Raw genomic sequence first — 14,367 nt, forward strand, 5'->3', positions numbered from 1 at the left:
TATTTTTCTAACATATAAGACCTAATGTTGTGATTGCCGGACACTTCCTTTAATCCTTTAACAAATATCGTCAAATTTGAATATAGTTCTTGTACAGGCTGTATCAAAATAATGGGTACCCATTTGTTTTGATTGTAATTGAAAAGCCTGTTTGTGCCAAATACAACATTGTGTTCTCTTGAAATGAACCACAACATTTATCAACAAATTAGGTAGATATGTTGCATTCTGGCATCGCAGCCTTGTCCATAATAATAGGAAACTAGGAGTACCAATCATTTTGATACAACCTGTATACCAGAACGAAATTACAACAGTGGGCTATGGAGCAGTGTAATACACGTAAACATGCAAAACTTCATAAGCATAAAATCAAATTTTGGGAATAAGCTTTTTTCGTGGATATGTACTGAAAATGTCATAAAAAGAGGATGCTAAGATCACGAAATCCTCCTTTAAGTTTAGAAAATAATGTGCATGGTGGACAAGAAGTTAGACAAATATTAGGAGGTAAGTCACCTAAGAACTAAAAAGTTCCAAAGTTTCATAAAATAGGACCCAGAGGTCAAGGATCACTCGCATTGTTTGAATGTGAAAAGTGAGTTAACATAACAGTAAAGTATCTTCTGTTGAAATACTTTTGTGACAAGTAGTGTACTTGATTTTGACTTTGTTTTGAGCTATTATAAAATGATAAAATTGGTAGTAAAATTTAAAACATGCACTGCAAAAACAGAGTCTAGATATTAAACACAATTCTAGACACCATCATCTTGTCCTCAATTTGTAAACATGTCTAAATGCTAAACATGTTTAGTAATTTGATGCCTTGTGTTTAGATATTAAACACTTGATGTTTTGAAGTTTGTCATTTGTGTTTAAATTTTACATGCGTTTACAAATCGAGGACAAAAATTGTTCAATCTCTAGACACAGTTGTTGCAGTGTGCCTTTGGTCAATTAACACACAAACTGCATTGGAATTGAATTGGAATTGAAATGAATGCTCAGAATTGAATTGAAATTGATTAGTAGTTAATTTCACTGCATTGGATTGGAATTGAAATGAAATGATTTTGAAATTGAAAAATTGAATTGGAATCGAATTGAATTAATTCTAAAGCAAGGTGGATTGAATTGGAATTGAATAGCAAGACTCCAGGTGTAGAAAGAATTGAATAGGAATAGAATTGAAATCAATTTTCTGGAGTGAAATAACAATAGTTGCAAAGGCTTCTGCGAAAGGTAAAATCATCTCTGGGACACAGTACTGTGAAGTAGAAATACTTGGAGACTGGTTTCAGAAGAAACCATAGAGCACTAATGTGTTTTCTAACTAAGTTCAGGATTAACTTATTTTGCAAATTCTGTATTGCTGGCTGGGCCTACATACATTCATAAATCTGAATAGTGGTCTATTGACAGGCCAGGCCGGTGTCATACAGTACTCAATAGTGGCCTATTGACAGTTCACATCAGGAATGTATTTCTTTCTCAATGTGAATGTTTACCATCTTCCTATACCAATACACAGGCTGATTTGGGAATCCTGCAATACAATGTCTTTGCATGAGCCTGTACATCAGTCAGCACAATAAATAAGGCACCGTACTCAGTATTTAGCCTGTATAGCAGATCAAAGAATCAAGGTGACCTGAATGTGCTGGATGTTTTCTATACTTGGGATGTAAACACCTCAAATAAAGAAAGTCCGCAGTCATGTAACCCGTCCTACACCAAAACCTAATCTTGTTATGACAATTTGATTGATAAGGTCGTGTGCAGAATCTTGTTAGCTGCAATTTGATACCAAATTTGCTACCGAAAACTCTAAATTCACAGAGATTGATACCAGTATATGAAATTGGTGCATTTTCAAAAGTTGCAAATTAAAAAGCGGACCACGCTTGAACCTGTAGAGGTGAATGGCAGAAACACGACCATTGACATATTGATATAGCCCGAAACAACCGCTAGGTCATATCGATCGCATCGTGCCCTAGTATTCATCAGTAAATCACTGTAGCAATCCATACGTTTTAAATTGACAATTGTGATGCGATCAAGCAAAATCAGTCGAACTTCGGAAATATTGATTTTGAGATATAGCCAAAGAAAGGAAATATTTCCTTTTGTTTTCTATTGTTTTGGAAACTCTTTAATTGCTCATATCTTTGCAACTGGTTGTTCAGTCCCAATGGGGGTTTCTGCAAAATCCAGATTTGTAAATGCTTTTTACTATCCTATAAGAAACTGAAAATTTAATATATCTGAGTTCCGACTGATTTTGCTTGATCGCATCACAATTGAATAAAGCGCGCACTTGGGATAGTCGACAGGGGCCCATCGTGGGCAAGCAAGCTTGACCATATTGCCACGGTAAGTCATTTCGACCGCGTGCTTCGTTTTGATTTGCAACTTTCGAAAATGCACCAAATGCCATAAACTGGTATCAACCTTTGTCACTTTTGAGTGTTTGGTAGCAAATTGGGTATCAAATTGCAGCTAACAAGATTCTGCATACGACCGTATCAATCAAATTATCATAACAAGATCAGGTTTTGGTGTAGGACGGGTTGTATGACTGTGGACTTTCTTTATTTGAGCAGTTTATTTGACTACAAATCATGAAATGCAAAGAGATCAATCTATTCAAAAGTTCCAGTCCCAGTCCTGCAGTCCAGGTCCAAGTCCAAGTCCAAGTTGGATCATGTGAAAATATGAGTTTTCTTCTGATGCCAAAATCACCATAGGATAAAGTTGAGGGATGATGTTGATCTTGTCACACCCCTTGTTAACATGCTTGATAAAATTGTGAGTAATTTCTTCATAGTCTAGCTCTTGTTTATGTGGAATACATAGGTGGATATAGCCAGCCCCTAGGGATATTTTGACACTGTCATCTTCTTTCATTCTTATTCCTTTGATGTGCTTTGACTGCGTGATCAGCATGGGGGATAATTCCAAAGTGTAATCCCTTTTAAAGTGAAAATATCCTACACAACCAAAGTCTGCTAAAACAAAAGTCATCAAACAACACTTACAGAACCACTGAACCAATAGGCACAACTCTTTCCTTTTTCTTTTAAGCAGATCTCAAATTTGGTTATGAAAAAAATTAAAGAAAATCCAAAATTGTTGAAACTTTTGAAAAACATTTTGGTGTTGAACTTGAAGTTGTTGACCTCCCTCCTAATGCTGATTACATTCTATTATTGAGGGTGTGTGAGATGTAATTTGTTGATGGGAGGAGAATCTCTAGAATGCAAGCAGGGAGCAGTCAGAGCTGAGTGGTAATCTGAGACTCAGTTTACTCACACAGAAGTCAACTTCAAATGTGACATCAGATTCAGATTGCAAAGTTAAGGATATAGCATAAATTATTTGTTGATGGAAACTTGGATTTAATTTTTAAATTAATTAAGTCCACAGGCACAGATAAATGCAGAAATGGCTATCTACTCGGGTAAGTTAAATGAATTTTTCAATGAGATACTGTTTGTGAATATTTGTGCAATTAATTTTCGACCACCGCAAAGAAATGCGATTGTTTTAATAACAAGGCAATATGAATGTCATGATCAAATTTGTGTGGAGAATCTGTGATTTTACAGAGCTCACACCTTAAACATTTCCAATTTCAGGCAAATATGAACAAATAATAAGTGCAAACATTTCAATTTTTCAAGATTTCAGGCAAAATAAAACATGAACAAATAATTAATAGTGCAAACATTTCAATTTTAAAAGATTTTGTACAATGTATCACTTGTGTTACACTGTTTTAAGTCTTATGCCATAATGTGTATTGTGAAGATACAATGTACTAATGGATGTAAATTGACTACAGGTATAATGCAACAACAGAGTACATAAGGTTGAGTGATCAATGCGCTCAGGGGCATACGCCACCTGGACGTGACCCTGAAATTGTCTTCATTAGGGTAGGTAGGCCTATGCACTGGAGTCACCTACAATACATTGATCACAGTTATTCACAGAGTACATCACAGCATAGGCCTTCAACACAGAGTACAGATGTACAGAGAGTGGCCATGTTTACATGAATTCAGTAAAAACTGATTGATCTACTTGCTAGCTCACCCCAACCTTCAATTTCCAAAAAAATGTCAACAATTGCCTGTTTTGCAATGTAGCACACAAAAAATAATAAGACTCGACACACCAGACTAATTGCTTTTAAAAATTATATTAAACAGAAAACAAACAATTAGTTATAATATAAAGACCCCAATATATTATATATTGAAGTGGAAGTGTATGTGATCAATGTGGTTCAAGCAAAACTTGTAATATTTTTTTCTCAAATATTTGCATACTCTTCCACATCAACTCACACAGAAATACCTCAAGGTAACAAAACATAAGTTCATTTTTGTTGATATTCACAGCAAGGGATTGAATGGTGAACAAGTAGTATAGTGATGGCACACCATGCCCAAATGCTCATAAGGACAGATACCATGCGGAAGTAGCGACTACATTGTACATTACAAATTGCATATTACCCCTGCCCACATTCTAATAATATACTCCCCTCCTCCTCCCCCCGGGGGGTACTCAAGCTTGGTACGGGTGTGCCGCTGAAAATTTGAAAGTGGACCCATAAAATAAATAAATAAATAAATTTCCATGCCTATATAGCGCCTTTATATACATGTATACCAATTTTTCAAGAAATTTGTGCCTGCAATTGTGGATAACATTTTGGAATTTTGCCCCCTCATCATGCAACCAATTGGTTACAATTTTACAGATGTTGAGTAAAAATACAAACCATCAATTCAATTTGAGTGTAGTGTTTACCTTGAAATCAAGATTCCCTTTTAAAGGGAATTTTTATTTGAGAACTTACCTGAATATTCTGCCAAGCAAACAGGTGCGTATGGTCCAATTAAAATAATCCCCAGTAACATTAATAACATCCACGGTAGATGCAGGCCAAATAACACAGGTCCACACATTATATTCCTCAATATGCTGGATAATGACAACGATACCATGGTCATGATGCTGATGATGATCACATCTCTCCGCCTCAAAACTTAGTCAAGTCACAGATATTCCACTTGCCTATAAATCTACAAATTCCACACAAAGTGATGGAAAAAACTTCAAACTTGAAATGTTTTACATAATTTTTCTTGCTCTTTGAGTAGTTCTCAAAACAAATCTATACCCTTTTAAATATACAATCATTTGGCATCAACTTCAACAAGTTATATTCCAAAACATACTGATACTACTAGTCAGTGGCATATTTTGGTATAAAGCAACATTGCATCATGGTGTCCATCACAAAATATCTGCTAGTGGTATAAAGAAGTTCTTGCACATTCCATCTCGAAAAGGCTGCATAAGTATACAAAACATGTATTCACCAAAGTTAGTTAAAACTTGTACTCTCCAAGGTCGGTCAAACACTTCAGTGAAAACTTGTGTTGTTGGTAGAGCAGAGCAACTGGCTTCACAAACCTGCTATACGTGCAAAATGCACATGATGATGCATGGAGCAAAAACATCCATTCTTGGTATACCGGTAGATGTGATGGTCTTATAAATAGTAGTGGATCACATACCCGGGATAACATGTTTCTGAATAATCCATGTGTTCCTTACATTCGGTATATTCACTGCAATTAACTTTGGAGCACGTTCTTTCGTTGTATATCCACACACATTATTATCCGTAGAATAGTGTTCATCCAACTTCAACTAACGCAATTTCCGCTGTTCATTCACCTCACTGAACAACACAGCAGTGACGCTGTCCGATTTGGTCCAGGGTAGGCACGCACGGCGCCATCACATGTGATTGTACATGTTCGCGGCAAACTTTGATATCGTCAAAATAGGCGGAGTCGTGGCGAAAATTGACCAATGGCATGACTAAACCCTTGTGGGATCGCCAAATATGGTGGTCTACGTAATCAAATTGACAGCATCAAGTTTCAAGTGACGTCATTTTCGAGGGATTCCCTCAACCGCAAGGGAATCCCCGTGTTTACGTTGGGGAAAAAGGCAATTCCCTGTTGCAAAACCACAATATCATGTCTGAACTATGGGAAAGAAATCGTTTATGTTTGTGTGTTGTTGTGGAAATGAATCCTCACCATGCTCACGTTCAATATCTATGATAGGAATTAGGCCTATGAATTGTGCAATAAAAACGCAACCCAATGATACAAAAACTCATAGGCCTACTCTGCAACTTGAGGTCAAATTTTGCACTATGATTGTTAAATTGAGGTTATTGGACTATGCCATTGAGATGAGGCCATTGTGGTCCATAGTGGTTGCCCATTTATTGTCAGGTGCATCAAAGAATTTAGGTCCACAAAAAGGGACATATGGTATATAATTCAACAAAGGGACCACTTTCTCAACTTTTAGGGGGTCCACATTTTTTGCAGTGGCGTAACTTTGGGTCAGCCCGGGGGCGAAAGTACATCGGGTGCCCCCTTGCCAAAGGTGTGCATAATGCAGAGAAAATCAATTTTGGTATGAAAGCCATATATCTTAAATCATGATTTGAATCAAATGGTGTTTTTTTTAAATCACTGATTTACCATTTTGGATAAATTATGTACGTTAGGGGCTGTACAATAATTATGTGTACCACCGGGGTGGTGAATTTTCAAAATGGTCTGCCAAAAATCCAGCTTGCCCCTCCCCTTCGACCGTGCCAAAAATCTTTGCCCCCCCCTTTTTTTTTTTTTGATGTAGGGCCTACCAAAAATCTTTGCCCCCCTTTTTGATGTGCCAAAAACCTTTCCCCGCATGCCTTTTGACGTGCCAAAAATTCGTTGCCCTCCCCCCTCCCTTACACATGCAAGATTTTGGGGAACCTGAATTTAACACCTGAAATTGTCTTTTCATATAATGCGAGCGCAGCGATCTGGAAATTTTGCATATTTGAATATGTTCCTATAACCTTTTCTATTCACCTTTTTAGGGCGTAATATAGAAATGGTGCCCAAAATATCTGTGCCAAAAATCGCTTGCCCACCCCGCCTTTCGACCTGCCAAAAATCGCTTGACCCCCCTTTCGACCTGCCAAAAATGCTTGCCCCCCTTTTTGGCCTGCCAAAAATCTTTGCCCACCCCTATAATTCACCAGACTGGGGATACACATAGGCCTAATTATTGCACCACCCCTTAATTTCTTCCTTAAATTGGCTATTTTACTTCATTACTAATAGGGGGGCTACTTCTAGAACTTTTGGATCTATCATGTAAGTTTATCTATTGCTAAAAACGGTTTTTCCATTACCAATTTTTTTCTTTGAAAACACGTTTTGACTTTTTGTAAATACCTGATATAGGACTGCATGCGCAAATGTCTAGCATTTCACTTGTCTCTTTTAACGTGGGTATGGTGTATAGCAGGTCTAAAAAATCGCCAACCCTGACTTGCAAATAAATGTTTTCATCTTCTCCATAATGTCTTTGCTTTTAAAGATTCGTCACTAGCTGCAGTGTGATGTAGCTCGGGTTGTGGCGCCTGGTGCAAGCATACAAAATTACCCTTCCCTAATTCAATTGTGAGCGAAAATTTGCATAAATACTACTAATTTGGTTGTGATCCCGGCCCCCCAACTCAACACAAAAGTTGACAACCATGAGAGTTACCAAATTGCGTGGAAAAGAGGTCATATTTTTACCAGTAGCAAGGACCGCGAAATTGGCAAAATAGGGGGTATTTAATTAGCACTGTCCGTGAAATTTGAGAGTGAAATCAGCAAAATAGGGGTATTTAACTTGCACTGTCAGCGAAATTTGGATAAAAGGGGCCCGGGGGGGGGGGGATCTTCGAAACATTTTGTACGGGGGTGTGCCACGCAGACTTTCGGTATCAGTATACCTCAAGAAAAAGCACCCAAATTTGCAATAACTGGGCGCTTTAATGGCATTTTTGCCCAAATGCGCCCAATTGGGCGCATTGGTATCAACTGAAAACCACCCATCGATATACCAAAATCGCTGAAAAGGTACCCCAAAACCGTGGCACATCCCCGTATACCTTCAACCAGGAAGAACCCCCCCCCCCCCGGGAAAAGGGGTACTTGAGAAAATCCAGAAATTTTATGTCAATATTTAGTGTCATTGATAAGGGGTGTTTGAAATTCTGGTCATTGAAAACCACCAAAAAGGGGTTGTTTTTGGCCACATTTTGTCCTCGATTTTGCATGAAAAAGGGGGTAAATTTGGTGAAAAATCATTGCAAAGGGGGCCTTTGAAAGATTTGGTAACTCTCATGGTTGTCAACTTTTGTGTTGAGTTGGGGGGCCGGGGTTGTGATACATGTTGAGGGGCCAAGTGGACTTACGGTCTTCTTGCGCTCAGGTCTTGTAGGGATCGTAGGCCTATGTAGACTCAATCTAAGGGGCACTGAATTGGTCGTGTCCGATTCGGTGCCCCCTAAGACGACACCCTGAGCATGTGCCCTCCCAAACTCCCACCAATACGGTGTCGACCCCCGGGGGGGGGGGACTCGACTTTGTAAGTGACGGGGACGTACATGTACGTGCGGGCAGCAGTTCGAAACTAGGGGACTTTCGGTGAGAGCCTATAGACACCGAAAGGCATGAAAGGGGGGGTCTTTCAGTGAGACTGGGAAAAATCTGACCAAAAAAAGAGGGTCATTCACAAAAAAAAGAAAAAAATTTGGATCAATATAAAAAGTTGACACACTTTTTTTTTCAAAAAAATTTGAAAAAAAATTAAAAATTTGAAGAACAATAATGAAAAATGGGGTCATTTAGTGAGGGATTAGCAGAAATGTCCCAAAAAAATTTTGAAATTTTGGTGATCGGAAAACAAATTGGGTAAGAGGGAGTTCAGTAAAACAAAAAAGTGGGTCATTTGGGTGAGCGTGAGAGTTGACAAATGGGGGTCAATGTGGCCGCACATCCCCGTCACCCATTTTTAGTAAGTGCCCCCTCCCCGGCTGTCGACTGCTAACACGTCCGTCCGTCAATAGCCTCATCACCACTGTTTTGAGCATGTTTATCTTGACCGCGGCGTTACTTTTCCCCAACAACATACTTTATCAGCGACGTTTGTAAAAGAGGGCGCCATTCATAGCTTCTTCCCTGTCCTGTTCCTGCTCCTCTCCTGCTGAGTACAAGGTTGTCTGCAGCCCCAATGGCTAAACTGCCAGAGAGATGCGGCCAACATAGTGACCGAAGAGTTAGTTTCAAAGAGGGATTAACCATGCTGAATTTTTTTTTTTAAAGGATGGTACGCTTCTTTTGTGCATAAACATTATGTACATGTCGCTAGCCAGAGCTTTTCTGAAAGTATACAAATCTCAACTTTTTTTTTAGAGAAAACGTGGTTTTTTTTTGCCAAATGAAAGACACAATAAGCTTAAAAATCGGGTCGGTTATATTATTTCAAAAATATTCGTTTGTTTTCACTGCAGGCTATGTCCTATGTATTTCTTTATTTTCGGACACGTGTGATTTAACCCCTACTTTTGACCAATTTTCAGAAAACCACTTTCCTAGAATTTCCTAGATAAGGTGTACCTGAAAGAATAGAAATCAGCATTCTAAAGAGGCCTACCTCTCAAACTTTTTGAATTCTGTGGTGTGTGTGTGTTGTTGTTTTTTTTGTGAGAAAACTCACAGCCAACTGAAAAAAACCCCACATTTTTTAAAACAACACCAATTTCGTTCATGTACACTTAAATAAGGCAACCTGCCATACATTAATTTACCAAATACAACAATTTAACTCTTGCCGACACCTACAAGCTTGAATTGGGGGTAGGCCTATTTATAAAACGCTAGTAAATCAACTTAACGAAGAACAATAAAACATCCCCTCCATAATTCGTTTGTTTGATATTGCTTTTGTTTATTTGTTTTTAAAATTTATACCTGTGTGATTTGTTGTGAATTATGGGAAATAAAATTATCTACCTAAAGCTAGGGCGACAAGCACTTATTTTTAGGAGCTGTGCAATAATATAAGCAATTGGGGGGGTGCAAAATTAAGGGAGGGTGATTTTTTGGTTGGCCGGAAGGGGGAGCAAGCCGTTTTTGGTAGGCAGAAAAGCTAGGGGCCAAACAAGTTTTGGCACACATTTAAGGGGCACCTTAAAATAACACTATCTAAAATGGCTTAGGCAAACAGTAAAAAAACGTTCCAATATAATAATGTGTCGTGTCCGATTCGGTGCCCCCTAAGACGACACCCTGAGCATGTGCCCTCCCAAACTCCCACCAATACGGTGTCGACCCCCGGGGGGGGGGGACTCGACTTTGTAAGTGACGGGGACGTACATGTACGTGCGGGCAGCAGTTCGAAACTAGGGGACTTTCGGTGAGAGCCTATAGACACCGAAAGGCATGAAAGGGGAGGGGGTCTTTCAGTGAGACTGGGAAAAATCTGACCAAAAAAGAGGGTCATTCACTGAAAAGAGGAAAAAATTTGGATCAATATAAAAAGTTGACACACTTTTTTTTTCATCAAAATTTGAAAAAAAATTAAAAATTTGAAGAACAATAATGAAAAATGGGGTCATTTAGTGAGGGATTAGCAGAAATGTCCCAAAAATTTTTTGAAATTTTGGTGATCGGAAAACAAATTGGGTAAGAGGGAGTTCAGTAAAACAAAAAAGTGGGTCATTTGGGTGAGCGTGAGAGTTGACAAATGGGGGTCAATGTGGCCGCACATCCCCGTCACCCATTTTTAGTAAGTGCCCCCTCCCCGGCTGTCGACTGCTAACACGTCCGTCCGTCAATAGCCTCATCACCACTGTTTTGAGCATGTTTATCTTGACCGCGGCGTTACTTTTCCCCAACAACATACTTTATCAGCGACGTTTGTAAAAGAGGGCGCCATTCATAGCTTCTTCCCTGTCCTGTTCCTGCTCCTCTCCTGCTGAGTACAAGGTTGTCTGCAGCCCCAATGGCTAAACTGCCAGAGAGATGCGGCCAACATAGTGACCGAAGAGTTAGTTTCAAAGAGGGATTAACCATGCTGAATTTTTTTTTTTTAAAGGATGGTACGCTTCTTTTGTGCATAAACATTATGTACATGTCGCTAGCCAGAGCTTTTCTGAAAGTATACAAATCTCAACTTTTTAGAGAAACGTGGTTTTTTTGCCAAATGAAAGACACAATAAGCTTAAAAATCGGGTCGGTTATATTATTTCAAAAATATTCGTTTGTTTTCACTGCAGGCTATGTCCTATGTATTTCTTTATTTTCGGACACGTGTGGATTTAACCCCTACTTTTGACCAATTTTCAGAAAACCACTTTCCTAGAATTTCCTAGATAAGGTGTACCTGAAAGAATAGAAATCAGCATTCTAAAGAGGCCTACCTCTCAAACTTTTTGAATTCTGTGGTGTGTGTGTGTTTGTTGTTTTTTTGTGAGAAAACTCACAGCCAACTGAAAAAACCCCACATTTTTAAAACAACACCAATTTCGTTCATGTACACTTAAATAAGGCAACCTGCCATACATTAATTTACCAAATACAACAATTTAACTCTTGCCGACACCTACAAGCTTGAATTGGGGGTAGGCCTATTTATAAAACGCTAGTAAATCAACTTAACGAAGAACAATAAAACATCCCCTCCATAATTCGTTTGTTTGATATTGCTTTTGTTTATTTGTTTTTAAAATTTATACCTGTGTGATTTGTTGTGAATTATGGGAAATAAAATTATCTACCTAAAGCTAGGGCGACAAGCACTTATTTTTAGGAGCTGTGCAATAATATAAGCAATTGGGGGGGTGCAAAATTAAGGGAGGGGTGATTTTTTTGGTTGGCCGGAAGGGGGAGCAAGCCGTTTTTGGTAGGCAGAAAAGCTAGGGGCCAAACAAGTTTTGGCACACATTTAAGGGGCACCTTAAAATAACACTATCTAAAATGGCTTAGGCAAACAGTAAAAAAACGTTCCAATATAATAATGTCCTGCTTGCTACACTCGCATAAAGTATAATATATAGACCATTAAGGTTTGCAAATTGGGAACCCACAAATTTGCCATGTGCAAAGGGGGGGGGGGGATTTTTTGGCATGCTGAAAAGGGGCAAGCAGTTGTTGGCACACCATTTGTAAATGTATGGGGCCTGGGGCTCATACTCATACTAAAGTATAGATAGTCTATATTAAGCTATGCAAACGGTGTTATTATGGGACGTTATCTATAGATATCTGCAGCATTCACCTTATCTATATGAGCTATCTTCAGTATATGACAAACAGTGTTATTATTGGGACACGCTGTCTTCAGTAGATAGCAGCATTCACCTTATCTATATGAGCTATCTTCAGTATTATGGCAAACGGTGTTATTATTGGGACGCGCTGTCTTCAGTAGATAGCAGCATTCACCTAATCTATATGAGCTATCTTCAGTATATGGCAAACAGTGTTATTACTGGGACACACTGTCTTCAGTAGATAGCAGCATTCACCTAATCTATATGAGCTATCTTCAGTATATGGCAAACAGTGTTATTATTGGGACACGCTGTGTTCAGTAGATAGCAGCATTCACCTAATCTATATGAGCTATCTTCAGTAGGCCCTATATGTTGTTATTATTGGGACACGCTGTCTTCAGTAGATAGCAGCATTCACCTTATCTATATGAGGTATCTTCAGTATAATATGGCAAACGATGTTATTACTGGGACACGCTGTCTTCAGTAGATAGCAGCATTCACCTAATCTATATGAGCTATCTTCAGTATGGCAAACAATGTTATTACTGGGACACGCTGTCTTCAGTATAGATAGCAGCATTCACCTAATCTATATGAGCTATCTTCAGTATATGTTGTTATTATTGGGACACGCTGTCTTCAGTAGATAGCAGCATTCACCTAATCTATATGAGCTATCTTCAGTATGGCAAACAGTGTTATTACTGGGACACGCTGTCTTAAGTAGATAGCAGTATTCACCAAATCTATATGAGCAATCTTCAGTATGGTAAACAGTGTTATTACTGGGTCTTCAGTAGATAGCAGCATTCACCTAATCTATATGAGCTATCTTTTTTTTTTTTTTTTATGTCTGAACTATGCAAGGCATTAACAGCTGCTATCGGTATGATAGCGCTGATGGGGTGGCGCCAAGATAGTTGTTAACCTCCCGTTTGAAGCTCAGCCGATTCTGGTTAGAGATAATTGGACCAGGTAGATCGTTCCAAAGGTGAGCTGAGGATGGAAGGGATGCCCTCAGGTGGCTGACCAGGTTGGATCTTGGGATTTTGACAGCTTGGTCGTGGGATCTGACAGAACGCCGCAGACGAGGATCAATAATCATACGATCTGGTAACAGATGTTGAAGGAGTTCTGGAGCTTCGCCATAGAACATCCGATGAAATAGAGTGATGGCTCCCACTGCTCTTCTATGTCTCAGGTGCTGTATTTGATGGTTCTTTCCATCTGCTTCTGAGATGCCAATGATACGTACCGCTCTTCTCTGTATCGCATCAAGTTTGGACAGAGAAGTGGGTGGAGCACCCATCCATGCAGAGCTGGCATATTCCATCTTGGATCGGATCATAGTCTTGTATATCGTTGCTCTCTGAGAAGGGACAAGGTAGGGGGCCGCACGACGTAGGAGACCAAGACGTTGGCTAGCTGTTCTTGCCATCTTGTCCACTACAGGGGTCCATGACAGTATATGTTGTTATTATTGGGACACGCTGTCTTCAGTAGATAGCAGCATTCACCTTATCTATATGAGGTATCTTCAGTATAATATGGCAAACGATGTTATTACTGGGACACGCTGTCTTCAGTAGATAGCAGCATTCACCTAATCTATATGAGCTATCTTCAGTATGGCAAACAATGTTATTACTGGGACACGCTGTCTTCAGTAGATAGCAGCATTCACCTAATCTATATGAGCTATCTTCAGTATATGTTGTTATTATTGGGACACGCTGTCTTCAGTAGATAGCAGCATTCACCTTATCTATATGAGCTATCTTCAGTATAATATGGCAAACGATGTTATTACTGGGACACGCTGTCTTCAGTAGATAGCAGCATTCACCTAATCTATATGAGCTATCATCAGTATGGCAAACAGTGTTATTACTGGGACACGCTGTCTTAAGTAGATAGCAGCATTCACCAAATCTATATGAGCTATCTTCAGTATATGGCAAACAGTGTTATTACTGGGACACACTGTCTTCAGTAGATAGCAGCATTCACCTAATCTATATGAGCTATCTTCAGTATATGGCAAACAGTGTTATCACTGGGACACGCTGTCTTCAGTAGATAGCAGCATTCACTTTATCTATATGAGCTATCTTCAGTATATGGCAAACAGTGTTATTATTGGGACACGC

At 39.1% G+C, this 14,367-nt stretch overlaps 2 protein-coding genes across 3 annotated transcripts in view; both read right to left on the reverse strand.

Moving 5' to 3' along the window:
• The window catches only part of LOC140141395 (uncharacterized), a 226,516-nt gene extending 220,748 nt beyond the window's left edge, over nucleotides 1-5,768 (reverse strand). For both annotated transcript variants that reach the window (XM_072163250.1, XM_072163249.1), the window contains exon 1: nucleotides 4,877-5,768. In XM_072163250.1, the coding sequence (XP_072019351.1) occupies nucleotides 4,877-5,030 (154 nt within the window). In that variant the 5' untranslated portion in view covers nucleotides 5,031-5,768. The remainder of the gene's footprint in view (nucleotides 1-4,876) is intronic.
• Nucleotides 5,317-13,655, reverse strand: LOC140140615 (uncharacterized). Its single transcript, XM_072162373.1, has 2 exons — nucleotides 13,248-13,655; nucleotides 5,317-5,373 (listed from the first exon to the last, which is right to left on the reverse strand). The coding sequence occupies exons 1-2, from the start codon at nucleotides 13,653-13,655 to the stop codon at nucleotides 5,317-5,319; spliced, it is 465 nt and encodes a 154-aa protein (XP_072018474.1).
• Nucleotides 13,656-14,367: the final 712 nt, after the last annotated feature.

The sequence above is a fragment of the Amphiura filiformis genome, chromosome 19 (assembly GCF_039555335.1).
Source record: "Amphiura filiformis chromosome 19, Afil_fr2py, whole genome shotgun sequence".
Taxonomy (NCBI): Eukaryota; Metazoa; Echinodermata; class Ophiuroidea; order Amphilepidida; family Amphiuridae; genus Amphiura; species Amphiura filiformis.